This window comes from Aotus nancymaae, unplaced genomic scaffold (genome assembly GCF_030222135.1).
Source record: "Aotus nancymaae isolate 86718 unplaced genomic scaffold, 86718_ANA_hifiasm-v0.15.2.pri h1tg000030l, whole genome shotgun sequence".
Taxonomy (NCBI): Eukaryota; Metazoa; Chordata; class Mammalia; order Primates; family Aotidae; genus Aotus; species Aotus nancymaae.
Genome location: NW_026988443.1, coordinates 2,150,420 through 2,174,347, shown reverse-complemented (window position 1 = coordinate 2,174,347; position 23,928 = coordinate 2,150,420). Strand labels below are relative to the sequence as shown.

The window sequence follows — 23,928 nt, the reverse complement described above, 5'->3', positions numbered from 1 at the left end:
AGGCAAGAAACACCAGCATACATATATCAGCAGTAAATACCATACAATCAAAGGGATGGTTCCCAGAATCATCGTGAAAGTGCCATTTCAGGCAGACTTTCATGTGATTTAAATGAATGTGTAAGAGAAAATGTGATTTAACAATCCAACAAAAACAAATACCCATTTAAAATGTTATAAATTCTGTTTTTACTTGATAAAGACCTTACAATTAAACGTTTCTCAAAGGGATGAGAAAAAAACTTAACTTTTCAAAGCCTTATCAAGATTTCTAACAACAAATGAAAAAATTAAGCCTTATTTCTCTTGGATGAAATAAATCTCTAGTATTTACTTCTTCAAAAGGACGAGTGATCTTAAAATATGCCATTATGTACAATCTTCAGGACAGTTATGGGATTCTTAAATAAAAAGCAAATGAAAACATATGAGAATACAGATAATATTTTAACAACAATAAATAAGGCAGTTTATAGATTGTAATTGGCAAACTGGAATCTTCTTTTTAAATCACAGGCCTGTTTAGGATATTGTTTCCACTTGTATGACAGAGTACTCGGATCTAAAATGGCCACTACACATGTTGAATCATACTGAGCATCATAGGGACTATTCGATGGCTGAAGAGCTCTTTCATTGTAAAAACTAAGGCCGGGCGCGGTGGCTCAAGCCTGTAATCCCAGCACTTTGGGAGGCCGAGGCGGGTGGATCACGAGGTCAAGAGATCGAGACCATTCTGGCCAACATGGTGAAACCCCATCTCTACTAAAAATACAAAAAAATAGCTGTGCATGGTGGCGCGAGCCTGTAGTCCCAGCTACTCAGGAGGCTGAGGCAGGAGAATTGCCTGAACCCAGGAGGCGGAGGTTGCAGTGAGCCGAGATCGCGCCATTGCACTCCAGCCTGGGTAACAAGAGCGAAACTTCGACTCAAAAAAAAAAAAATTAGCTGGGCGTGGTGGTGTGCACCTGTAGTCCCAGCTACTCGGGAGGCTGAGGCAGGAGAATTGCTTGAACCCGGGAGGCGGAGGTTTCAGTGAGCCGAGATTGTGCCACTGCACTCCAGCCTGGCACCTGGCGACAGAGTGAGACTCTTTCTCAAAAAAAAAAAAAAAAAAAAAAAAAAAAAAAACTAAGCATTTCAGATAGTCTGGTTCATAAACCGTCTACCACAGTGAGCTTGGATTTTCAACTCCAGCCCAAGTGGGACCCTTTGCCCTATTTACCACCGAGAGAAAGAATTCGGCATGGGCAGCTCCACTCCTAAAACTCTCTTCCTCTCACTGCCAAAGTTGGAGACATCTGTTCTGTTTTTATCATTTTCTTCAAAAAATCACCATTGGTTTCTTTGTTTATTTATTTATTTATTTCAGACTGGTTTTCACTCTGTTGCCCAGGCTGGAGTGTAGTGGTGTGATCATGGCTCACTGTAGCCTAGACCTCCTGGGCTCAGGTAATCCTCCCGCCTCAGCCTCCCAAGTAGCTAGGTCTACGGTATGCACCACCATGCCTGGCTAATTTTTATACTTTTTTGTAGAGATGGCTTTTACCACGTTGCCAAGGCTAGATCTGCCCGCGTTGGCCTCCCAAAGTGCTGAGATGACAGGCATGAGCCACTGCATCCAGCAAACCAACACCATTGTTGTCTACAATCCATGAAGTCTCTCTGATAATTTACTAATAGAAATTAATACCTTCTTTTCTGAATGGCATTTTTCCTAATAATATTGTAATAATTTCTGCTTATAGGTTACAGACACACACACACACATACACACACATATGTGTATACACATACTCAAGCCCTGTGTGGTACCAGTACACTCCATTTTACAGGTATTTGTTGACTCATTCATATGACCAAGAGGACACTATCCACAAGACTCCACGTTAGAATGTGAATATGACCCAATGTCTCTCCCTGAGGAGCTGAGTCTACTAGGAGGGATGGATAACAGATAAGTTTTCACACATGTGCTTATTATCACATAGAAGTATTTTACTGGTATCTTTTTTTGGCAGATCTACCTCATTAACTTACATGACTGCAGGACATGACATTCTGTGAATATACCATACTTTATTATTATTATTATTTAATTTTTTCTACCTTATTTTTAAAATGTTTATTTCAATGGACATTTAAGTGGTTTCCAATGCTTCATTTCTGCAGAGAATATAATAATTGTCCCTATCTCAGAGAACTGCTGAAGGTTTAGGGAAAGAACAAAGTGCTAAGCACAGTATCTGACACAAAAACACTCAATAAAGGGCGGTCATTCTTGCTGTGGTTGCACAGTTGCTTACCGTTATCTTCACACCTGTCCTTGAACACCTGTTCCCTCTTCCTTGTCTAGATTTGCTATAATGCCTGTGTTGCCCAAGATCCCCTTGGCTTCCACCATTCTAAGACATTTGGATTATCCATTATCTTATATTTTTTTAATATGGCTAGTTCTTCCCCAGATGATTCTGAACATCTTTTAAAAGACATCCTCAGGTGACTTACCACCTTCTTTAATGCTATGGTCTGAATGTGTGTGTTCCTCCTGAAATTCAGGTTGAAATTTCAGCCCCCAAGGTGATGGTATTGGCAGGGGCTAAGGGGCTAGGGAATGGAGAGGGGTACTTAGGGAGGTAATTAGGTCATGGGGGTGGAACCCTCCTGAGCAGGATTGGTATCCTTATAAAAGAGGCCCTGCACCCTTCCCATCATGTGAGGACACAGGGAGAAGGCACCATCTATGAACAGGACAGCAGGCCCACACCACACACTCAATCTGTCAGCACCTTGGTCTTGGATTACCCAGCTTTTAGAACTGCAAGAAATAAATTTCTGATGTTGATATGCCACCTAGTTTATGCTATTTTGTTATAGCAACCTGAACAAACTAAGACACTTAACTACTACCCATTTTTTTCCTTTCATTTCTCAAGCATAAGACTATAACTGTGTCCTTACCTTTCTTGCCTCTGTAATTCTGCCCTCTACAATCTATCCTGGGCTGTCTTTGGATATACATAATCCTAACACAAGTCTACGGTCACATATTCATTCTATTTATTCTCTCTCTCAAGTCTCATCCACTCCGGTAGCTTTAAGTTATTATTTCTAAGTGTCATGGGATCCTTGGGGTGTCGCTTTGCCAGTCAGAAATCTCTGTAGCTGGTGGAGCCTTCTGCCTGAGTATCGCTCACACCCCCTGGGCTCATTCCACCCACTTGGCCTAGTAGGCTGTGCTCAGCTCGCACTACCAGCCTGGATCCCATACCTGCCAAGGGTGAGCCAGGTGTGGGGTGGTGAGGGGTGTGTGGGCGAGCAAGCACAGGGTCAGGCCACTGCACACAGCCAGGCACGCTGGCTGCTGCGGTGGGGCGGGAAGCTCCAGGCACTGGTACAGGTGCTGGCTCTGTGCGAGGCTGTGGCTGGATCAGATGAACTGCACGCAGCTTCCACTGCAGGCACCTGTGTCTGGATGAGGGGAATGCACAAAAGCTTGGAGATCCCAGGAACTTCAGGTCCCCAAAGAGGGTGTTACAGCCATAGCTCGGGGAGCCCTAGGTCTGGGCTCTCTGAAAGGCTACAGCTCTTCTCTCCTTGCGGTTGCTCACAATGTGGTGAGTGGGGTGAGGGGAGCGCATGTTACATGTTTCAGCCCTTTTGTGTTCCAGCTCTTTCAGTCCTGCCATTTGGCAAGTCCCAAATTCTTTTCCCGCCTCCAGGAAGAATGAGGTATGTAGACCACTGGAGGGTGAGCAAGGTGGAGAGGAGCTTTATTGAGTGACAGAATAGCTCTCAGGAGACTCAAAGTGGGTAGCTTCTTTTTGCAGGCAGGTTGTTCCAATGAGTGTCCAGCTCTCAGCAGAGAGGAGACCTGCAGCAGGTACCTCCTTTCTGCAGTCAGGTCATCCCCATGAGTCGAGGAGACCTGAAGACCCAAAGTGGGTAGCTCTTTCCTGCAGCCGGTAGTCCCTATGTCTGTCCAAGTCTGGCTGAGTCTGGCAGTTTGTATGGGCTCAGAAGGGAGGAAGTTCATGCTGGTTGATCCATGGGTGGCCATGGGTGGGCCTGGAAAAAGCACGAGTTCTCATCCTGGACTGCAGACTCCATTCAGGGGTGGCAGCCCAGCACCCAGGCTTCAGGTTATCCCTGGTTTGAAGGTAAGCTTTCACCAGAGACCCACCCCCTGCCACCCAGGAGCCTGTTTGCCTCCTGCCATCATCAACATGCTGTCCATGGTGCCCAGGCTGTTTGTGTCAAGCGGTGCCTGCAGGCCCACACCAAGCTGCCCTCAGCCTCTATGCTCATCGGTACTCAAAGCCCGGAGGGGGCTGAGGCAGCAGGGGGTTGGCATGTCAGCGTTGCCCTCAGTGTGCGTACACCCAGCTGGGTTGCAACAGTGCCTGGGCTTGGTCACAACTTTGCTCCATACTGCAGCAGGTGCTGAGAACAGGGAGAGGCCAGGAAACGGGAGCAGGCACTTCTGAGCCTGTAGGGGCCAGAGGCTTCCTGGGCCCCCACAAATGCAGGGATGCCTGAGTCTGCAGCTGCACCTGAGAGCGTGGGGCTCCTGCCCTGCCAACTCAGTAGGGAGTGGGGCTCCTGCCTACTCCTGGCCCCCTCTGGCTCCATGGAGTGTGCAGCCACAGTAAGCTAAGGCATCTATCAGATGAACACCTTGCCTCCCCTGCTGCAGTTGGTGTCCCTGCAGCGGCTGCTCCAGACAGGTCGCCGCCACCATCATAAGCAGATGCTTCCATGTTTATATTTGCAGTCTTGACTTTTTCTTGAGTTCTAGTTCCCACATTTTAAACTGTTTTTCAGACATTTTCTCTTAGCTATTTCCAAAGTTAATAGATCTAAAACTCAACTCCTCATCATCAACCTCACCCCCACCCCAAACAGGTTCTTATTCTTTAACCCTCATTTAATGGGTCGCTCTAACTCAGAACCTCAGAATCATCTTTGATGCTTCTCTTTTACCCTCCATTTGCAATTAGTCACCAGAATCCTGTTAATCCTTCCTTCACATAGTATCTTGAATGCTGTTTTCTTTGCATTTCTATAGCAACATTCAGGATTTAAAAGTAGCAACAACTGCAAACACTTTATATAACCATACTCCACATACCAGGAACTGTTTAAGTGCTTTATCAAACTATTATCCCATTTTACAGGTTAAAAAATGAGGCATAGAAAATTTAAGAAATTTATCCAAGGACACAGACCTAGCAGAGTTAGAATTCAGACCCAGTTTGTGCTCATAATCACTCACTTACCCTGCCTCTCAAAGAGCAGAAAGAGGGCAGACTTGAGATTGAAAGACCTACATACAAGTCCTATCTTGTCACTTCCTCCAGCAATGACCCTGTTCATCTGATAGATGCCTTAGCTTACTGTGGCAAAAGCAGACGTGACGCAGAAAGATGCGGAAGCCTATTGCGGTGGTCATCAAGTGCACTGTTTACAGTTGTCTGGTACGTTTTCTCCTCCAGGTTGTAGAATGAATGCCTTCCGGTCACACAGGTCTCAACCACCATCCCTTCTGCACAGGCCTTCTCTCTCCACCAAGGCCAAAGTTGCTCTCCTCAGGCATCTCCAGCCCCAGCCTACCACTTTACCTTATTTTGCCTGCCTCATAGTACCTGTCCCATACAGAAATTATATCACTTATTGTTACTCATTCCCTTCAGAAAGTAACTCCCTGCGGGCGGGGAACTTAATCTAGCTGGTCTACTGCCACCTCCCCATGTGTGGAACATAGTAGGCAGCCTTACTATTTGATGAATGACTGCCCAGGCAAGTTTCTCAATTCTCTGCTTATCTGTAAAATGGAAAAAATATTTACAGTGCCTACCACAAAAGAAGCGGATCAAACAAAAGAAGGCATGTAAAATATTTGCAAACTTTGATCTGTTACACAATGATATTTATACTAGTATTTGCTGTGTGACTCACTATGTCACTTAACCTCAATAAGCCTGTTTCCTCACCTATAAATTGAGAATAATAAAAATATCTACTTCCAACCATGCGTGGTGGCTCACGCCTGTAATCCCAGCACTTTGGGAGGCTGAGGTGGGCGGATCACGAGGCCAAGAGATAGAGACCATCCTGGCCAACATGGTGAAACCCCATCTCTACTAAAAAAAAAAAATACAAAAATTAGCTGGGCGTGGTGGTGTGAGCCTGTAGTCACAGCTACTCAGGAGGCTGAGACAGGAGAATTGCTTGAACCCAGAAGGCGGACGTTGCATTGAGCCGAGATAGCGCCACTGTACTCCAGCCTGGGGCCTGGTGACAGAGCAAGACTGCCTCAAAAAAAAAAAAAAAAATCTACTTCCTATCATTATGAGACTAATACATAATATATATAAGCATTTAACACTGGAACATATATAGTAAGTGTCCAAAAAACATTAGCTATCTATCAATGCCAATAACACAACCACAACCCTGGGTCACTGCAATAGCCTTCCTTAGCTTTCTGCCTCATACCTGCCTTTGCCTGTTGTCTGCACTTTATGGTCAGGTTAACTTTCTTGAATCAGTGATTTGCAAAAAGGAGGTGGTCAAAAACTATTTGTTGAATGAATGAAGAAAGAGGAAGGGAGAAGGGTAAGCAAACAGATACAGTTATGCGATACTTAGCATATTCTCTACCCCAAAACTCATGTTTCCCAAATAAAGCCCAAACTTCCTGAGGACTTTTACAACTCAGGGGCTACCTGCTGTTCCCTGTTAGTCTCCCATCTGTTTTGGAGCACTCCACTAAAAAACAGTTCACTCATGTCCATCTCATGATTCTGTTACCTGTCCCTCTACATTTGGACCGCTCTCTCTGTTTCTTTATCTATCCAGATCCTGACTCACTCTTTTAACCTATCCTCCTCCCAAACTCCCCCAAACATCAGAGTCCAAGTATCTTTTGTCCCTACTAGCAACAGCTGGTACTGCCTGTAGGAGACACTGGGCGCAAATCCTGGACCACCTCATGCCAGGTCTTTGGAAAGGTTATTTAGCTTTTAGAACACCTATGAGTGGTCTGTGAAACTACAGGGGCCCCTCATGCTTACTTTTCTCACTTAGGATGTAGGCAATACCTTGTACTAAAAGAAAAGCAATTGTCATTCATTTGATGATCTGGAAGAAGAACTTTTTTTTTAGTATTGCTGGTTACATTTATTAGCAATCCACAAATCTTCCTTTGAGCATACAGAACAAATGTTTGCAAATATAAACAAGGATACTTTTAGCAAAAGAAAATAATCACGGCCAGGCGCAGTGGCTCATGCCTGCAATCCCAGCACTTTGGAAGGCCGAGGTAGGAGGATCACGAGGTCAGGAGTTCAAGAACAGTCTGACCAACATGGAGAAACCCCGTCTCTACTAAAAATACAAAATTAGCCGGGCGTGGTGGTGCATGCCTGTAATCCCAGCTACTAGGAGGCTGAGGCAGGAGAATTGCTTGAACCCAGGGGGCAGAGACTGCAGTGAGCTGAGATCATGCCATAGCACTCCAGCAGCCTGCGCAACAGAACAAGACTCTGTCTCAAAAAAAAAAAAAAAAAAAAAAGAAAATCATCAGTAAAATGTACACATTTATGTACACTATAAAAGAGTGTACACATCAGAGTAACAATACAACTGAGGATGAAAAGCCTGTAGTTAGAAATATTCTCATTCAAAATTTTCATTTCTATAAAGTCAGATTGTATTTTTCTAACATTTTTTAATTGGGACAAAAAAACCCACATAATCTAAATTTAACATCTTATCCATTTTTAAGTGTATAGTGGAAGAGGAACTTTTACAGCATAACTTCTCTATAAGCTGGTCACTAACTATGTTAATATTGCAACTCATCAGGCTCAAAACTTAAAACTACAGTAGTTAAGACACTGCATGTCTATCTGTCTCGATTCTAGTTTTTAAATTACTCAAATCAGGTCAAAGTAGTAAAGCTAAGGGATCTGCAGCTGGGGGCTATAAATAAAACAGTATAACACAACTTTCAAAGGGTACACAGAGAAAACTCAATGTGACTGTGCCCTAATAGTGTTTCTTCTGCTTGTTCTTTTTTTCTAATTTTTTCAATAGATAATTCATTCATATGGTTCAAACACTTAAAAATTATGAAAAAGTTTTCGGTGACATGTTGTTCCCACCTGGGGCCCTCATCACCACAGTTCCCCTCCATCTAACAACCAATCACTGCTGTGATTGTTTATGCCTTGCTCTAGAGTTTCCTCATGCCTACAACAGCAAATGTGAATATATGTTCTTATTTTCAAAAGTTACTCTCAGCACCTTTTTCTAGTCGATAATTGTATATCATGGAACTCTTTTCATGTATTAATACATAGAACATGTCCTAATTTTCATTCTAACTGCTTAGAATTCCATTATGTAGCTGTATCATATGTATTAATGTCATCTTTTCACCTTTTCATCAATTAAGGCTAGTCAACCTTTTGCACTGAAATCTCTGGAAATGCTTATGGTTACATAGTGGCACCATTAAACATCAGGTTTTAATTTTGCTTATAAGAGTAGAATAAGCGTTCAGACTAAATCATTCAGAGGAATTGCCACCACTGGATTATGTGGGTCACTAGAGAACTATTATAAGAAAAGATCAGTAGGTTTGGGTTTGGGGAGGGGGCAGTGAGAAGTGTCTGAGTCTTTTCTAGGAGGGTGGCACAAAAAGATGCATAGATGTCCATTTACAGTGTATGGAAATACAGTACAGCTCGTTGATAAGAGTTACCTCATTATGTTATTGCTTACATTTGTTTTGTAGTCTGGTTTGAAATGTGAAGGAATTAATACATCTTGACAGCTTGCTATGTGCCATGTGTTATTCAAGCACTTTGTTGTATATTCTCACAAGAACTCCCATTTTAAAGATGAAGAAACTGAGGTGGAGAGTGGTTAAATAATTTGTCAAAGGTCACACATCTAGTCAGTGATAGAGTTTAACCTGACTGCAGGAATGTCCAGGTCTGAAGTCAATATGGCACATGTCACAGTATGTATTTCACAGATTATGTGCATGCTGCTTGCTGTATTAGACAGGGATCTCTAGAGAAACAGGAGAGAGAGAGGGGAAGAGAAAGAGAAAGAAAAAGAGAAAAAGAGAAAGAGAAAGAGAAGGAGAAGGAGAAGAAGAAAGAGATTTGTCATAAGGATTGGGTCACACAATTACAGAGGCAGGCACGTCTTAGGATGTGCAGGTGAGCTGGCAAGTTGAGACCCAGGAGAGCTGACGGGTTAGTTCCAGTCTGGGTCTGAAGGTCTAAACCCAGCAGAGCAGACAGTGTCATGCCAGTCTGAAAACTGGCAGGCTTGGGACCCAGGAGGAGCTGATGTTTCAGTTCAACTCCAAAAGCAGGAAAAGAGCCCATGTCCCAGCTGGAAGGCAGTCTTGCAGGCAGAATCCTTCTCTTCCTCAGTGGAGAGTCAGCCTTGTTCTTTTCAGACTTCAGCTGATTGGAAGAGGCCCATTCCCATTAAGGAGGGAAATAAGTTTTACTCAGTCTACTGATGTAAATGTTAACTTCATCCAGGAACACTGTCACACAAACACTCAGAATAGTGTTTGACCAAATAGCTGGGCAGCCTGTGGTCCAGATAAGTTGACACATAAAACTAACAAATCAGGAGGCTGAGGCAGGAGAATTGCCTGAACCCAGGAGGCGGAGGTTGCAGTGAGCCGAGATTGCGCCATTGCACTCCAGCCTGGGTAACAAGAGCGAAACTCTGTCTCAAAAAAAAAAAAAAAAAAAACTAACAATCACATAGGTGCAGGAACATGTTACATTTCATGGGGAGTAGAGTTGGCAAAATCCCACCAACAGTCTCTTCTTCAGCCACCTAAGATCAGGTTTTAAGAAAACTCAATTTCGGGGCCAGTCGGGACGGAGGAGACAAGATGGCGTTGCGGGCGATGCGGGGAATCGTCAACGGGGCCGCACCCGAGCTACCTGTGCCCGCCGGTGGGCCGGCGGTGGGAGCTCGGGAGCAGGCGCTGGCAGTTAGTCGGAACTACCTCTCCCAGCCTCGTCTCACATACAAGACAGTATCTGGAGTCAATGGTCCGCTAGTGATCTTAGATCATGTTAAGTTTCCCAGGTATGCTGAGATTGTCCATTTGACCTTACCAGATGGTACGAAGAGAAGTGGGCAAGTTCTAGAAGTTAGTGGTTCCAAGGCCGTAGTTCAGGTATTTGAAGGGACTTCAGGTATAGATGCTAAGAAAACGTCCTGTGAGTTTACTGGGGATATTCTCCGAACACCAGTGTCTGAGGATATGCTTGGTCGGGTATTCAACGGGTCAGGAAAACCCATTGACAGAGGCCCCGTTGTACTGGCTGAAGACTTCCTTGATATCATGGGTCAGCCAATCAACCCTCAGTGTCGAATCTACCCAGAGGAGATGATTCAGACTGGCATTTCAGCCATCGATGGTATGAACAGTATTGCTAGGGGGCAGAAAATTCCTATCTTCTCTGCTGCTGGGTTACCACACAATGAGATTGCAGCTCAGATCTGTCGCCAGGCTGGTTTGGTAAAGAAATCCAAAGATGTGGTAGACTACAGTGAGGAAAATTTTGCAATTGTATTTGCTGCTATGGGTGTAAACATGGAAACTGCCCGGTTCTTCAAGTCTGACTTTGAAGAAAATGGCTCAATGGACAATGTCTGCCTCTTTTTGAACTTGGCTAATGACCCAACCATTGAGCGAATTATTACTCCTCGGCTGGCTCTCACCACAGCTGAATTTCTGGCATACCAATGTGAGAAACATGTATTGGTTATCCTAACAGACATGAGTTCTTATGCTGAAGCACTTCGAGAGGTTTCAGCAGCCAGGGAAGAGGTTCCTGGTCGACGAGGCTTCCCAGGTTACATGTATACAGATTTAGCCACGATATATGAACGTGCTGGGCGAGTGGAAGGGAGAAACGGCTCCATTACTCAGATCCCTATTCTTACCATGCCTAATGATGATATCACTCACCCAATCCCTGACTTGACTGGCTACATTACAGAGGGGCAGATCTATGTGGACAGACAGCTGCACAACAGACAGATTTATCCGCCTATCAATGTGCTGCCCTCACTATCACGGTTAATGAAGTCTGCCATTGGAGAGGGGATGACCAGGAAGGACCATGCCGATGTGTCTAACCAGCTGTATGCATGCTATGCCATTGGGAAGGATGTGCAAGCTATGAAAGCTGTGGTGGGAGAAGCGCTCACCTCAGATGATCTTCTCTACTTGGAATTTCTGCAGAAGTTTGAGAGGAACTTTATTGCTCAGGGTCCTTACGAAAATCGCACTGTCTATGAGACTTTGGACATTGGCTGGCAGCTGCTTCGAATCTTCCCCAAAGAAATGCTGAAGAGAATCCCTCAGAGCACCCTCAGCGAATTTTACCCTCGAGACTCTGCAAAGCATTAGCTGCTGCTTCCTCACTGCTCCGTGCTCTTGTGAAATACCGGTTCTGTTTTCTTTATTCCTTTTGCACTCCCCCATCCCCACCTTTGTGTTGGAGTTTACTGTGTTACCCTGTTATTAAAAACAAAGCATAGGTTAAAAAAAAAAAAAGAAAGAAAGAAAACTCAATTCCAAGTATTGTTTACAAAACAGCTATTTTCCTATCTGCTTTTTTTTTTTTTTTTGAGACAGAGTTTCCCCTCTGTCACCCAGGCTAGAGTGCAGTGGCGAAATCTCAGCTTACTGCAAACTCTTCCTCCCAGGTTTAAGCAATTCTCATGCTTTAGCCTCCTGAGTAGCTGGGATTACAGGCATGTGCCACCATGCCTGGCTAATTTTTGTATTTTTAGTAGAGATGAGGTTTCACCACATTGGCCAGGCAGGTCTTGAACTCCTGACCTCAGGTGATCTGCCTGCCTTGGCCTCCCAAAGTGCTGAGATTACAGATCTTATCTGCTTTCTGATAGAATATAATTCTTTAGTTCTTGACCAGTAAATATAAAAATGACTGCCTTTTCTATTAAATCATATGGCATGTAAAGCTTTTCTTATTTTTGCAATTGTACTGAGCCCTGGTCTAGTAGTTTTACTTTTAATATGCCCTATATTGCATAAAATAATCTGCTGTGTCTGGCTTACATAGGTCTTTTATTGAAAGAAAGGCAAGGGAGGAGGGAGCGAAAGAAAGAAAAAGGAGCCAACAAATAAAAGGGTCACACTTCATCCAAGGCTGGTCTTGCCTCAAGGCCGGTGTATTTGAAACATTCTATGCCTCTGCTTTGGGGGCCTTACAGAACACTCATTTATGCTCATTAGCGTTCATCAGTAGGTCCTGCCAACATCCAGCATTTTTTCATTACACTCATTTTTCAGCAAAACCTCATTAGCTGAAGAAACCAGGCAGATGCTTTATACATCTCAATTCCAACTGGAAACACTACACCCCCAGTATTTTTCCCGTAGGAGCCAAGTAACAGGCTACGGCAGTTTGAACACAGCCACGTCCTCAGTGAGACACACTGGCATCTTGTTCTGACATTTCCAACCAAGCCAAAGCAGCAACATGTAGAAAATTAATAGGAAAGCAGAGGAAAGTTAAGTAGAAATATCAGAGGACTAACAACATTAAGTATGGTTAAAAAGCTAAACTTGGCTCAAGAGTCGACTTGGCTTGGGAGAAAATGGTCATTTAGGCCCTGTGTATTTATATACTGGATTAGTGATTATATAAGCTATCTATTAAAGAGGAAAACAAATGAATTTTTAAAAGTATTCCCAGACCTCAAACACATAGTTTCAAATACCCAGATGAATAAATCAGGCAATGCTTTTTGACAGCAGTTCTTTCAATGACTGTGATTAGAGTGGAAGAGAATACTGAATGCTTTGTTGCAATGAATTGATTTGTAAAAAACGTTTTCACCCCTTTCCAAGTACTTGCTGTAACTGGTGTTTCTTTATTTTTATCTTAAGGAAATGACAGTGCTAACGGTCTTGCGCACTGCCTAGAACAATGCCAAAATGGCCGCATGAACCCAGGTAGAGAAACCCTTACCTATGGTGTTCTCATAGCTTTAATCACGACAAAGGGGAAGAACAAATTATGAGAACCTCATAGAAACACAACAGAAAGATCAACATCAGGAAAGATGAGTAAGATGAGGGTGAAACAGAGCAGGAAGAGGCAGAAAAGGGAGAAGAGATTCCAAGAATCTCGTCATTTAAATCTCAGGTTTTTAGGTCATTTAGGAACACCTCAAATGGTGGGTTACAAGCAAAAAAATGTCCCTAGTGGTAGACAGTAAGAAACCGGGTTTTAGAATCATGGGGGGAAAAAGTGAGTCCAGTAAACCAATGTGCTTTTAATTTTTCTCCTTTGGGTGCTTGTACCAACAATCAGTTCCCTGTGAGTTGAAACTGTCAGAGATGGAAGGCGGCCATTTCTGTCATTTGGCTGTGGGAGGGGTCTATGAGGGAGACTGGTGGCAAGACACCATTTCAGCCAGAGCAGCACAACTTAGAACTATTTTATATGCTGAAATTCTACTTAAGATTTTGTCTGAAAATTGGCTTTTCTTGATAAAATCAGTAATCCACTTGATGGATGAAGAGACTGAGACTCAGAGAAGGGAAATAGCCCGGTCCCTTTGCAAGTTAGTGGCAGACCCAGAAGCAGAATCTGTTTCTGGACTGACTCGGTCTAGAGTTCTCTTTGCTAAGTCAGACTGCTGCATCTTACGGGCTGTACCATAAACTTTTCAGTTCACTAGAGAATTGCCAAGTGCACCATTCCACTTAGGAGTGGAAATGAATACAAAGTCCATGTGTGCAGTTATTACAGTGTGAAAGCCACCTAAGAAGAGTGACCCTGGAGGGGACGGGCATGAAAACCTGCTCTACTTTCTCTTTTGGCACTTGACGCTCGTCTAAATGACAAAAAGACTGGGCTGGAAAGACAGTACAAGGGCCAACTTGTGGCAAGATTTATCATCACTGGGTCAGACCCAACAACTACAGAGGCACCCAGCAGGCTCTAGAATCCAACAAGCTTTTAGCAGTGCAGAGCCATCTTCACTGAGTTGAGGCCAACCTGTTTCTAGTGCCGATTCACACAAGGGACCCAACTACAGAGGAGACACTCTACTATCACTCTTTGCAAGTAAACCTAAGGGTGTTCTACATCAATTGAGATAACAATTCAACGGTTTTGTACACTAGAAAGGTTTGAGAGTTTGCTAATTTTTTCAAGCATCCAGACACCATAGTGAGCACTAGGATGGCAGAAAGATGAATGAAACGTCATCTCTATTCTTTATGAACTCACCACATAAGAGAGAAGACAACTACATATGGAAGTCAATAGGATATTAAGTACAGCACTGTTAATGGATACTTTTAGGGCAAGAGAGGGAGCATCCAACTTAGCCTCAGGGAATTGAGGAGGACTTTATCAAAAAGGTATCTGAGCTGTTCTTGAAGATAAAAACTTGCCATTAATGAAGTGATTCAGTTAATAGTCATCATTTACTATGTGTCATTAAGACAATAAAGTCCTTCTCTCATTAAACTTACATTTCAGTGAGAGAGTTGATTAAATATATATAAATAAACATAAAAAAAGTAAAGGGTAATACAGTGAATGAAGACAGAGGATACTTTAGATTGATGGTCATAAAGTCACTCTCTTAGGGGGTGTCATTAAATCTGAGACTTAGAGACTTAGAAATGGAGTGTGCTAAGGTCTGGTAATAAGCACTTCAGGCAGAAGGGAAGAGTGTGCAAAGGCCCTGAGGTGGAGAGAGCCTCAAGTGCTGGAAAAACTGAGAGGAGGCCAGTGTGTCTGGAGCAAAACAGGCAAGCCAAAGACTGATAAGAGATAAGGGTGGAAACAGACAAGGCCCCACAGGGCCCTACAGGCAACAAGGCATTTGGCTTTCATCTAAGTGGAATGAAAAGCTACTTAAAAGGGTTTCGAACAAGGAAAAGACTCAATATAATCTACATTTCTACAACAATATTAATAAACACACAGAGGGTACTTATATGGGCCAGGCCCTTCCTAAGCACTTTACATACATATTAACTCACATGATGGTGGCTCTCTTGCTGCCATATAGATATGATTTGCGCAGGGCAGAGCAGACATATGGAGATTAGTTGGAGCCTGCAGTTGAGAGATGATGGTGACCTGGACCATAGCGGAGTGAAGAGGAGGGAAGAAGGAGCTATTGAAAATATATAGGGACTATTTAGAAAACAGAATTTTGACAGGACTGAATTTGGAAGAGAAGAGGTGAGGCAGGCAGAGAGGAATCAAAGATTACTTCTATTCTTTTACAGAGTTTAAAGGAAGGAGTGTTCAATTGTGCTGAATGTCTTTGAAGTCAAATAGACAGACATCTGAAAACAGATCATTGGATTTATCAACTAGTAGGAGATTAACAACCCATCGCATGTGGTTTTTGTAGAGTGGCAGTATAAGAAGCCAGACTGTGCATTACAAGGAGCGACTGAGAACTGAGGACATGAAGATGGTGCAAGCATTTTTCCAAGCTGTCTGAAAGGGAAGACAGGCCCTTGAGAGAGGCGAATAGCTGCAGAGCACTTAAACACGGTCAGGGAAAGAATAAGTAGAGAGAAAGGTATAAAGTATAGAGGAAAGAAGGAATATCAATTGAAACAGTTGACGGTAGAGGAAAAAAAGCTGGGTGAGTTAATGCCTAGGGATGGAGGTTTTTCTTAGTCTTCTGGGATTCAGAGGAAGAAATCCAATCATAATTAGAGGCAATGATCTTGGCATGTTCTAGAATCTGTTAGTCCAGTTTTAATTTTATTTTTATAAACCCTTATGAGAAATTAAAGCTCCATCTCCCACTTTGCACAATTTTGACAAGTACAAGGAAGGGCTCACGTTCTGCTATATAGGATTATTTATTCTTCATCGCCATATTAAATTCATATTCTTGGGCTGAACTTACAGTTTCTTCTGATTAATGATATGATTAGGAGCCATAATCAGTGTCCAGATATCTGACCATGTTACAGTGTCCCTTTCAATTCATCTTCATAAACCAGCTGGCTCTACAAACCACAGGCTCCCATAAAAGAAGATGTTTTAAGTAAGGTTGGGGAAACAATAAAGATACTCACAAAAATAAATAAGGAGAACATTAAAATATAAATATTTGCTCAAAATTCATGAAGAGTCGTAGTTTATGAAAATTATTCATGAAAATATATAAAAATTATATAAATTATATGAATTTATAGCCTTCATCGAGCTTCTGAAAATCATTTTCAAAAGGCAGGTTTCTTAGGCATTATATTCTGATATTTCTAATTCAGTACCATTCTTAAAAAGTAAAGGATAGAAGAAAACAATGTAATCTGAGAAGAGGAAATATGCAATTAAGCTGTATCTATAACAAACCAAAACTATCAATATATGGAGCTAATTTTTTTAATGGAACTAAATTCTAAAAAAAACCCCAAAAACCCAAGTTCAAAGGCCATTAAAACAATGGCTTCTGTCTATACAGTGACAGTCTTCATCAGACATATACAAAGAGATAAAAGAAATCTAACAGGTTAAATATTAAACATTTAATTTTTTTCTAAGTTGAATATAGCCTAAAAAATATAGCTAAAATGTTGAAAATATGAAAGTTTTCCTCCAGACTTTTTAAGATTTTTTTTCTCATCTCTTTAATGAGAAAGAAATATTACTTATATAATAAATTACTGAAATAAAACACAATAATATTTATTTAGTTTGCATAATGTGTCAGACATTCCGTTAAGAGGTTCACATATACGATCATTTAATCATACACACCACACTGAGTTAGGGATTATTATTCCTATTTAAAATATGACAAAAGTGGGGCTTAGAAAGATTAATTCAATTGTCCAAGGTCACACAGTTAATAAGTGGAAGAGACAGGTTTTATAGCTAGGCCTGTATGAGATGTAAGGCCACTATACTATATTTCTTCCTTAAAAACAAAACTTTATTACACATATTTGGAGTGTTCTTTAATCTTTAAGAAAGTAACTCATGCAAAATTCTATGCATCTGTATTTTTAGAAGAGAAAGCATGAAACTCCCTCTTCCTCATTAATTTGAAAAGTGAGAGACTAAGTGTACTATATGTTTTTAGCTGAGATCTATATAAATATGTACATGATTTAGCAAATAAGTACTGATTTTCTTCCTCAATTTGGAAACTTGCAGCACAGAAAATAAGCTCTTATGACTAAAAAGCATTCCTTTCATATTGGCCTTTTCTCCAAAGACTGTCAAAGCAGATCAATCAATCTGAATTGGCATATTAAATGTGCTAGTCTACTTCATAGATTCAAAGCTTGGGTGTCACTGAATGTGAAACTGAATTATCTCAAGGGTGTGTCAACACACATGATCTGCTCTATCATGATAATTCTGCCATTAATGTAAAATATTACCTCAAGTAGCTGACCAAAAATACTTGTATTTTATTCACCTGCATGATGGCAAACATACATGGAACTCTCCAAGGACCTCATGAGAGAAAAATAATTCCTCAAGGAAGTAGGGGCTCACGAAGCCCAATCCTCTGGTTTAGAAGGGGGCAACTTGTCAGGATACAGATTATTAAATAAGGTGGGGCTAGAAGGGATTAACTGATAGGTTTTCTTCAAAGATCACTAGACCTTTAAAAACTGTGTATACAGTCAAAACAAGAAAAACAGTAAAGTACATACATTTCAGGTTAAGTTCATAAGTATATTCATATTTATTAATAACTGAGATTCCTTTCCTCAGAGAAAAATGTCAGAAATACAGATTCATTAAAACAACACTAGATCATCATAATCCTTGTACGTCTTTATTCTGGACCATAAATCTTGCTTTCTTACTTCTATTTTTCCTTCTTTTACATTTTAGCCATGAATATAAGAAGTTTCCATCCTGTAGATAAAATATTTCATATCAAAATATTATATATCATGCCTATGATTGAAACTTTTAATTTTAATAGGTTCAATGGGTTGATTAGAATGATGTTATTAAATGTGCTTAAGCTCATTTTTTTGACTACCAATTCAAGTTTTCTAAGTTCTGGATTTTTTTTTTAATCAAGGTATTCAATTTTAATTGGCTCAGGTATAAATACCAGTTGATAAGAGACTCTTCATTACCCTTCAAGACGGCAGACAGAATTGAGGAGAAACTCTGTGTGGCTGTGGCATATTCAGGCTATACTCTTTCAGAAGGATCTTTGATGCCTTGACTATTTTATGCTGTTTTATTATGATAATCATAAGAACTTCTATTCAGTACTCAAATTCCCTCCCATGTTTGTAGATAAATTTGGGTTTTTGGTCCCACACAAACACTTTCTTTCTTTGCCAAGCTAGTGAAGTTGTTATTTTTTAATCTTTTAAGGAAAAATTATGTCTCAAACTGGTTAAACTATTTGAGAGCATTAGAATAAAACGAGCCAAATAAAACTGAGCCACAAGCAAAATTTCCTTAAACCACCTTAAATTTCCTTAAATCTTTTGAAAGATTAATAAATCCTTTAAAACTGAATAGATTTGGAACAAAACTTTAAAAAGGAAAATAGCTACAATTCCATATTATAGGAGTGCTACATAACGTACCTACTAAATTAGGAGGAGCTTATAACCGTTCTTGGATTGTAGTAAACTCAACTTTCTGAGCAGATGGCCTTCCACCATTTAATTGCTCTTTAACTCCCTACAATCTGGCTTCTGGGCACACTACTCCACTAAAGTCTCTCAAAGGTTACCAGTAACCTAGATTATGGCAGCCAGCAACAGAAATGCTAGAAGGGGATTTACGAATTAAACCCAATCAAATAATTTTACAGATTAGAAAACTATACTCCAGAGATGCTAGGAATCCTTCCCCAGTTTATACTCCAGGTGAATCACACAGGTCTAGAGAACTAGTACCTTAATTTCTGCCAGTACTTTGCTGCTCTTCCCAGTCAATGAGGTAGTCAGCCTTCTTGAACCAAGAAATCAAAATTCTTCACATTTTAATATCCATGACACTGTTTTAAACTTCTTGATAGATTACTCTCTCCTGCCGGTCCTAGAACATCTCTTTACTCCACCATCTGCGTTACCCATACTGTGACAAAGAACAAAGACTGGGGCCTGGTCTTCCAAGAATTGTCTGCTCCCATAGGTTAATTTCCACCATGAACTATGTTCAATAGAATACAGTCTTGCATGTTTCATTTATATTAACTACGGGGCACCTCAATTAATTGCTATATCTGCATTGGAACTATCAAAATACAAATAACAAAGGCTAAGCCCAAGGTTGGATTCAGAAGCATGCAGTGTGCCTCCTGTGTTCTTAATCATTTTGCTAGGCAGAACATCCAACAGTATGAAACCTTTCCTATTTGTACTCTTGAATATTGAAATAGCATTTTCATATCAGAATATTTTTTTGATGACTTTTTCTTTGACACTAGAATGGCTTATTTATGTAAAAATTCTGCTGCATTCAACAACATCTATTTTGAGAAAAAAGATCAATTTTTCTTAAATTGGTTTAAACACAAAACGAAGGGGGAAAAAAGCAATTCCCGGCTGGCTATTGCCTGTTAAATGCAATAGTTTCAGACAGAATCCCACAAATATGTAGAAAGATGTTAGGTGTGTTTTCCTATTTAACCAGGAATCTTCTGTATTTTAATTAGTATAATACACATGTAAAAATAAGTCCATTTGCTATAGAACTATAGAAACCCACCCCTTAGTTACTATTAATGGATAGTAATTAATAGTTACTATTAATGGATAAAGTTAATTAATAGTTACTATTAATGGATAAAGTAATTAATAGTTACTATTAATGGATAAAGTTAAGGTGACCTCTAAGGGTCACCTTATCCTTAGTGGACAACTGTAATGCAAAATGCAACAAATCAGTAAAATGCACATGCAGTTTCTGCTGCAACCAGACCTCTTCCAAATATGAATGAGCTACGAAGGCTGGAAACAAACACAGTCTTCAATAAACCATTCTCTCACATTAGCATGGCAAAGGCACTGCAGTATGAATGATGAAGATCTCGTTCATAGATAATCCGTGGGTACCTGGCACCAGAATTACCTAGGCAACAGAAGATGATGGGCCCTTTAACAGGAACAAGTCAGGGTGAATGAGGAGAGGGAGTAAACACCTCCTGAAAGGGTTTTCCTTTGGATAAGGAAGAAGAAAATCCCTACTAAAATTACTGTTATAGATTTGTAGAGTTGGTTTCTCATCCTAGCATAACAGGGAAAAAGAAAGAAGGAAATAATTAACATGATGATATAATGAATCCTGGCATATGTTTTGTACTGATGTGACATCTTTGTGTTTAATTTTTCCGATCACTTCCGCAGGCCTCTCAGCATCCTAAGGCACAGGTGCAACTGTGTTCCTATGATGTGATATTCAGCCGGGCTGTTCAAGAAACAAGCTATTTCTCCTGTTCACTCCTTCATACCATTACAAAAGTCACTGCTTCCAAATGCTTGACATTTCCTCCTTCCTTTTCTTCTTCAGGTAATACCTTCATATTGGTTCTGCCACTTGACAACTGTGTGACCTTGGAGAGATTACTAAACCTCTCTGAGACTCACACTTTCTATCTGTAAAATGGATATAATCATATTTGTCTCAGAAAAAATGTTAAAATCAGACATAATGTGTATAAAAGTGGCTTGTACAGTGCCTATAAACAAAAGAAACACTATCAATAGTAGTTACCATTGTATCTTTCACTTCTATTCTCTGGTCCTGTCAAATGCCAAACTAGGTTAAGAGAAGACAAGAGTTAAGACAAATTCTCTACTCTGAGGACCTCTTTGAGAAAGTCAGGCATGTAAACCAACAACTGCAATAGTGACAAATGTTATAACAAGGTGTATGCAAAAGAAATCGGTCTTAATGGCACAGCTTGTAAACACATGACTTGTTTTCTGGGAGTAATTTATAGGATGAGATAATATGGTGTTTTTTGTAATTTATTTTCCCCAAATAAAATATGCCATAGAAACGTGGGGGTAGAGAAGCAGACACTGTTACCCTGTTTATAAGAATAAAGGATGGTCCAATGAACAGTTTGGGGTAAATTTTCTTTCATATATGACTTTCCCAGACAATATAAAAAAGTCTGGTATTTTATTTACTTGGTTTGTATCTATGTGGGGCCATCACAACTATTTAGTAAATATCTACTCTACTCATATATATCACAATGTTAGATTTATTCCCTTAAGATCTGAAGAAACATTGGATATAGAAGGAGAAAAAGACACTCAACAGAAATAAACAGGAAAGACTCAAGCACAGGAGGTGAGGCCTGGGCTCCTAGTTCCAGAGAGCAAAGTGCTCTCAGTTCTCATCTCTCTTTAGATCCCAGAGAAGAGACCAGCTACAGATTTAAAATAAGCAAAAAAGATTAAGCCAGAGCAATGAAAAAAGAAAGAAGGTCATGAGATAACAAGGTATTTAAACACATTTCTAGTGTAAAAGATGGTAAATAAAAATGCATTAATGAATAAAGCAGAGCAGAGAAAACCTGTATAAAACAAATGACACCACTTAGAGTATCACCAAAGTGCTGCAGCAGGTGTGGGAGCTGACCCAGCAACTAGAGGGGCCTCAGAGGGGCACTTGGTCTGCAAGCACAATGGAGGACAGATGGGAGGAATGGAAGTGATATGTGGACCCTCTCTCTCACAGCGGCCAGCCCCATGTACCACAAAGAGAACCACAGTCAGCAACGAAGCAGGACTTTTCTCCAAATATACAGAATGAGCTGGTTGGGATGAGTTAATGCTTCTATTGCAAACAACAGATTCTTGAAATAAAGCCTTGGCATCTGGCAAGGGTGATAAGAGTCTTGCTTTTTCCCAAACAGATCCCTGACTCATCAATGAGGTTAGCCAGGAGACAAAACTCCCATCACATCTCCCTCACCTCTAGCTGGGATGCTGGGAGTAGGAGACTACTACGTAATACACTGAGAATAATCAGCCCACTTAACACACTGATATGTGATTGAATGATGAGGTCTACCAGGTATGTGACAAAATAACCAGCAGGAAGAAAGAAAACCACCATATTAATGAAACACACGAACATTAGTATGGAAATTACGCTTAAAATGAGCCAGACACAGAAGGACAAATATTGCATGATTCCACTTACATGAAGTAACTAGAATAGGTAAATTCATAGAGACAAAAACTAGAATAGAGATTACCAGGGGTTGGAGGGAGTAGAGAGAGAGGGTCACTGCTTAATGGGTACTGAAATTTTATTGAGGATGATAAAAATGTTTTGGTATACATAGTGGCAAGAGCTACATTACACTGTAAATGTACTTTATACCACTGACATGTATACTTATAAATGATTGAAATGATATATAAAATATATTATATAATATATAATGTAGAATTCATTCATTAATTTCAATAATCCATTATTTATATATTATATATAATATTTAATATGCATATAACATAATATATAGGATATATTATATGTCATAAAACTATATGACATAAAATATATTTAATATATAATATATATTATAATATATATTATTTAATATATATTAGTATAATGTGTTATTACATATTATATTTCTATATCATATATATTTTACTTTATTTTAAAAAAAGAAAAAATTTACTGTGGAGAATCAACAAATGGTGACAACTGGATAACCACATGCAAAGAATGAAGCTGGCTTCATACCTCATACCATATACAAAATTAACTCAGAATGGATCACAGGTCTAAGCATAAGAGCTAAAACTATAAAATTCTTAGAAGACAACATGGATATAAATCTTCATGACCTTGGATTAGGCAATGGTTTCTTAGACATGACACCATAAACACAAGCAACCAAAGGAAAACAACAGATAAATGAGGCTTCTTCAAAATTACAAACTTCTGTGCTTCAAATGACACCAAGAAAAAACTGGAATAATAATCCACAGAATGGGAGAAAATATTTGCAATCATATAAAGGTCTCAGAATACATAAAGGACTGTTACAATTCAATCATAAAAAGAAACAAATCAATTAAAAAATGGCCACAGTATCTGAATAGTTTTGAATATTCTAAAATTGGTTCTGGTAAATATACTGAAAACCACTTCATTGTATGCTTTAAATTAGTGAGTTGTATGGGATGCAAATCATATCTCAATAAATCTATAATTAAAAATAAATGCTCAATAAATGACAGCCATTAATGTTGAAAAAAATACTCTGAAGAGAAAAGGTGAGTCAAGGAACAGAAGAAATCTTTTTTACTTGTAGAAAGACTTATGAACATACATGATCAATTATAAAAAATTGGAAGTAGGAAGAAGATGGCCTAGACAGATAACTATTAAAGGATTCTAAAAGCTGGAAAGAAAGCAGACTGGACTGGCCAGAGGCCTCGGCACTTGAAGAATGGCAATGCAGTGAGATTCCTGAGATCACACATATGCTAGGCTGGGCACTGCAGGAGTGTGCAGCCTGAAAACAACCAATGGACATAGAAAAAAAAATCTGTTCTCTCTCACAAGAGGACTGGGAAATGGAAAACACAACAGAGACCAAGTGGGGAGTTCTAATCTCAGTTCTTCAACTGAGGTACCAGTTGGCCAATCTTCAGCAGCAACTTCAAAGTCCTGGTGAGACAACCCAACCTCTGCTTCATTACCAGAGCACTGATGGCCCAACATATTTGCAGCACCAACAGAGAAGCCCCAGAGAGTTTTCCTGACTCCACAGTGCTCTACTACTCAGGTAGCCTTGGATAGTCCAATTCACCTGCAGAGGGTTCAAAGCAATGACAAGTCTACTCGACCCCTGCTCACACCAGGGGCAACAGCAATTAGG

At 40.4% G+C, this 23,928-nt stretch overlaps 2 protein-coding genes across 5 annotated transcripts in view; one reads left to right on the top strand and one right to left on the bottom strand.

The window, feature by feature from the left end:
- The window catches only part of PHKB (phosphorylase kinase regulatory subunit beta), a 250,538-nt gene that overhangs the window by 66,014 nt on the left and 160,596 nt on the right, over positions 1–23,928 (bottom strand). The gene's annotated exons all lie outside the window — the stretch shown is intronic.
- Positions 9,909–11,614, top strand: LOC135277197 (V-type proton ATPase subunit B, brain isoform-like). Its single transcript, XM_064382934.1, has one exon. It carries the CDS (start codon positions 9,935–9,937, stop codon positions 11,465–11,467), a length of 1,533 nt encoding a protein of 510 aa, XP_064239004.1. The 5' UTR covers positions 9,909–9,934; the 3' UTR covers positions 11,468–11,614.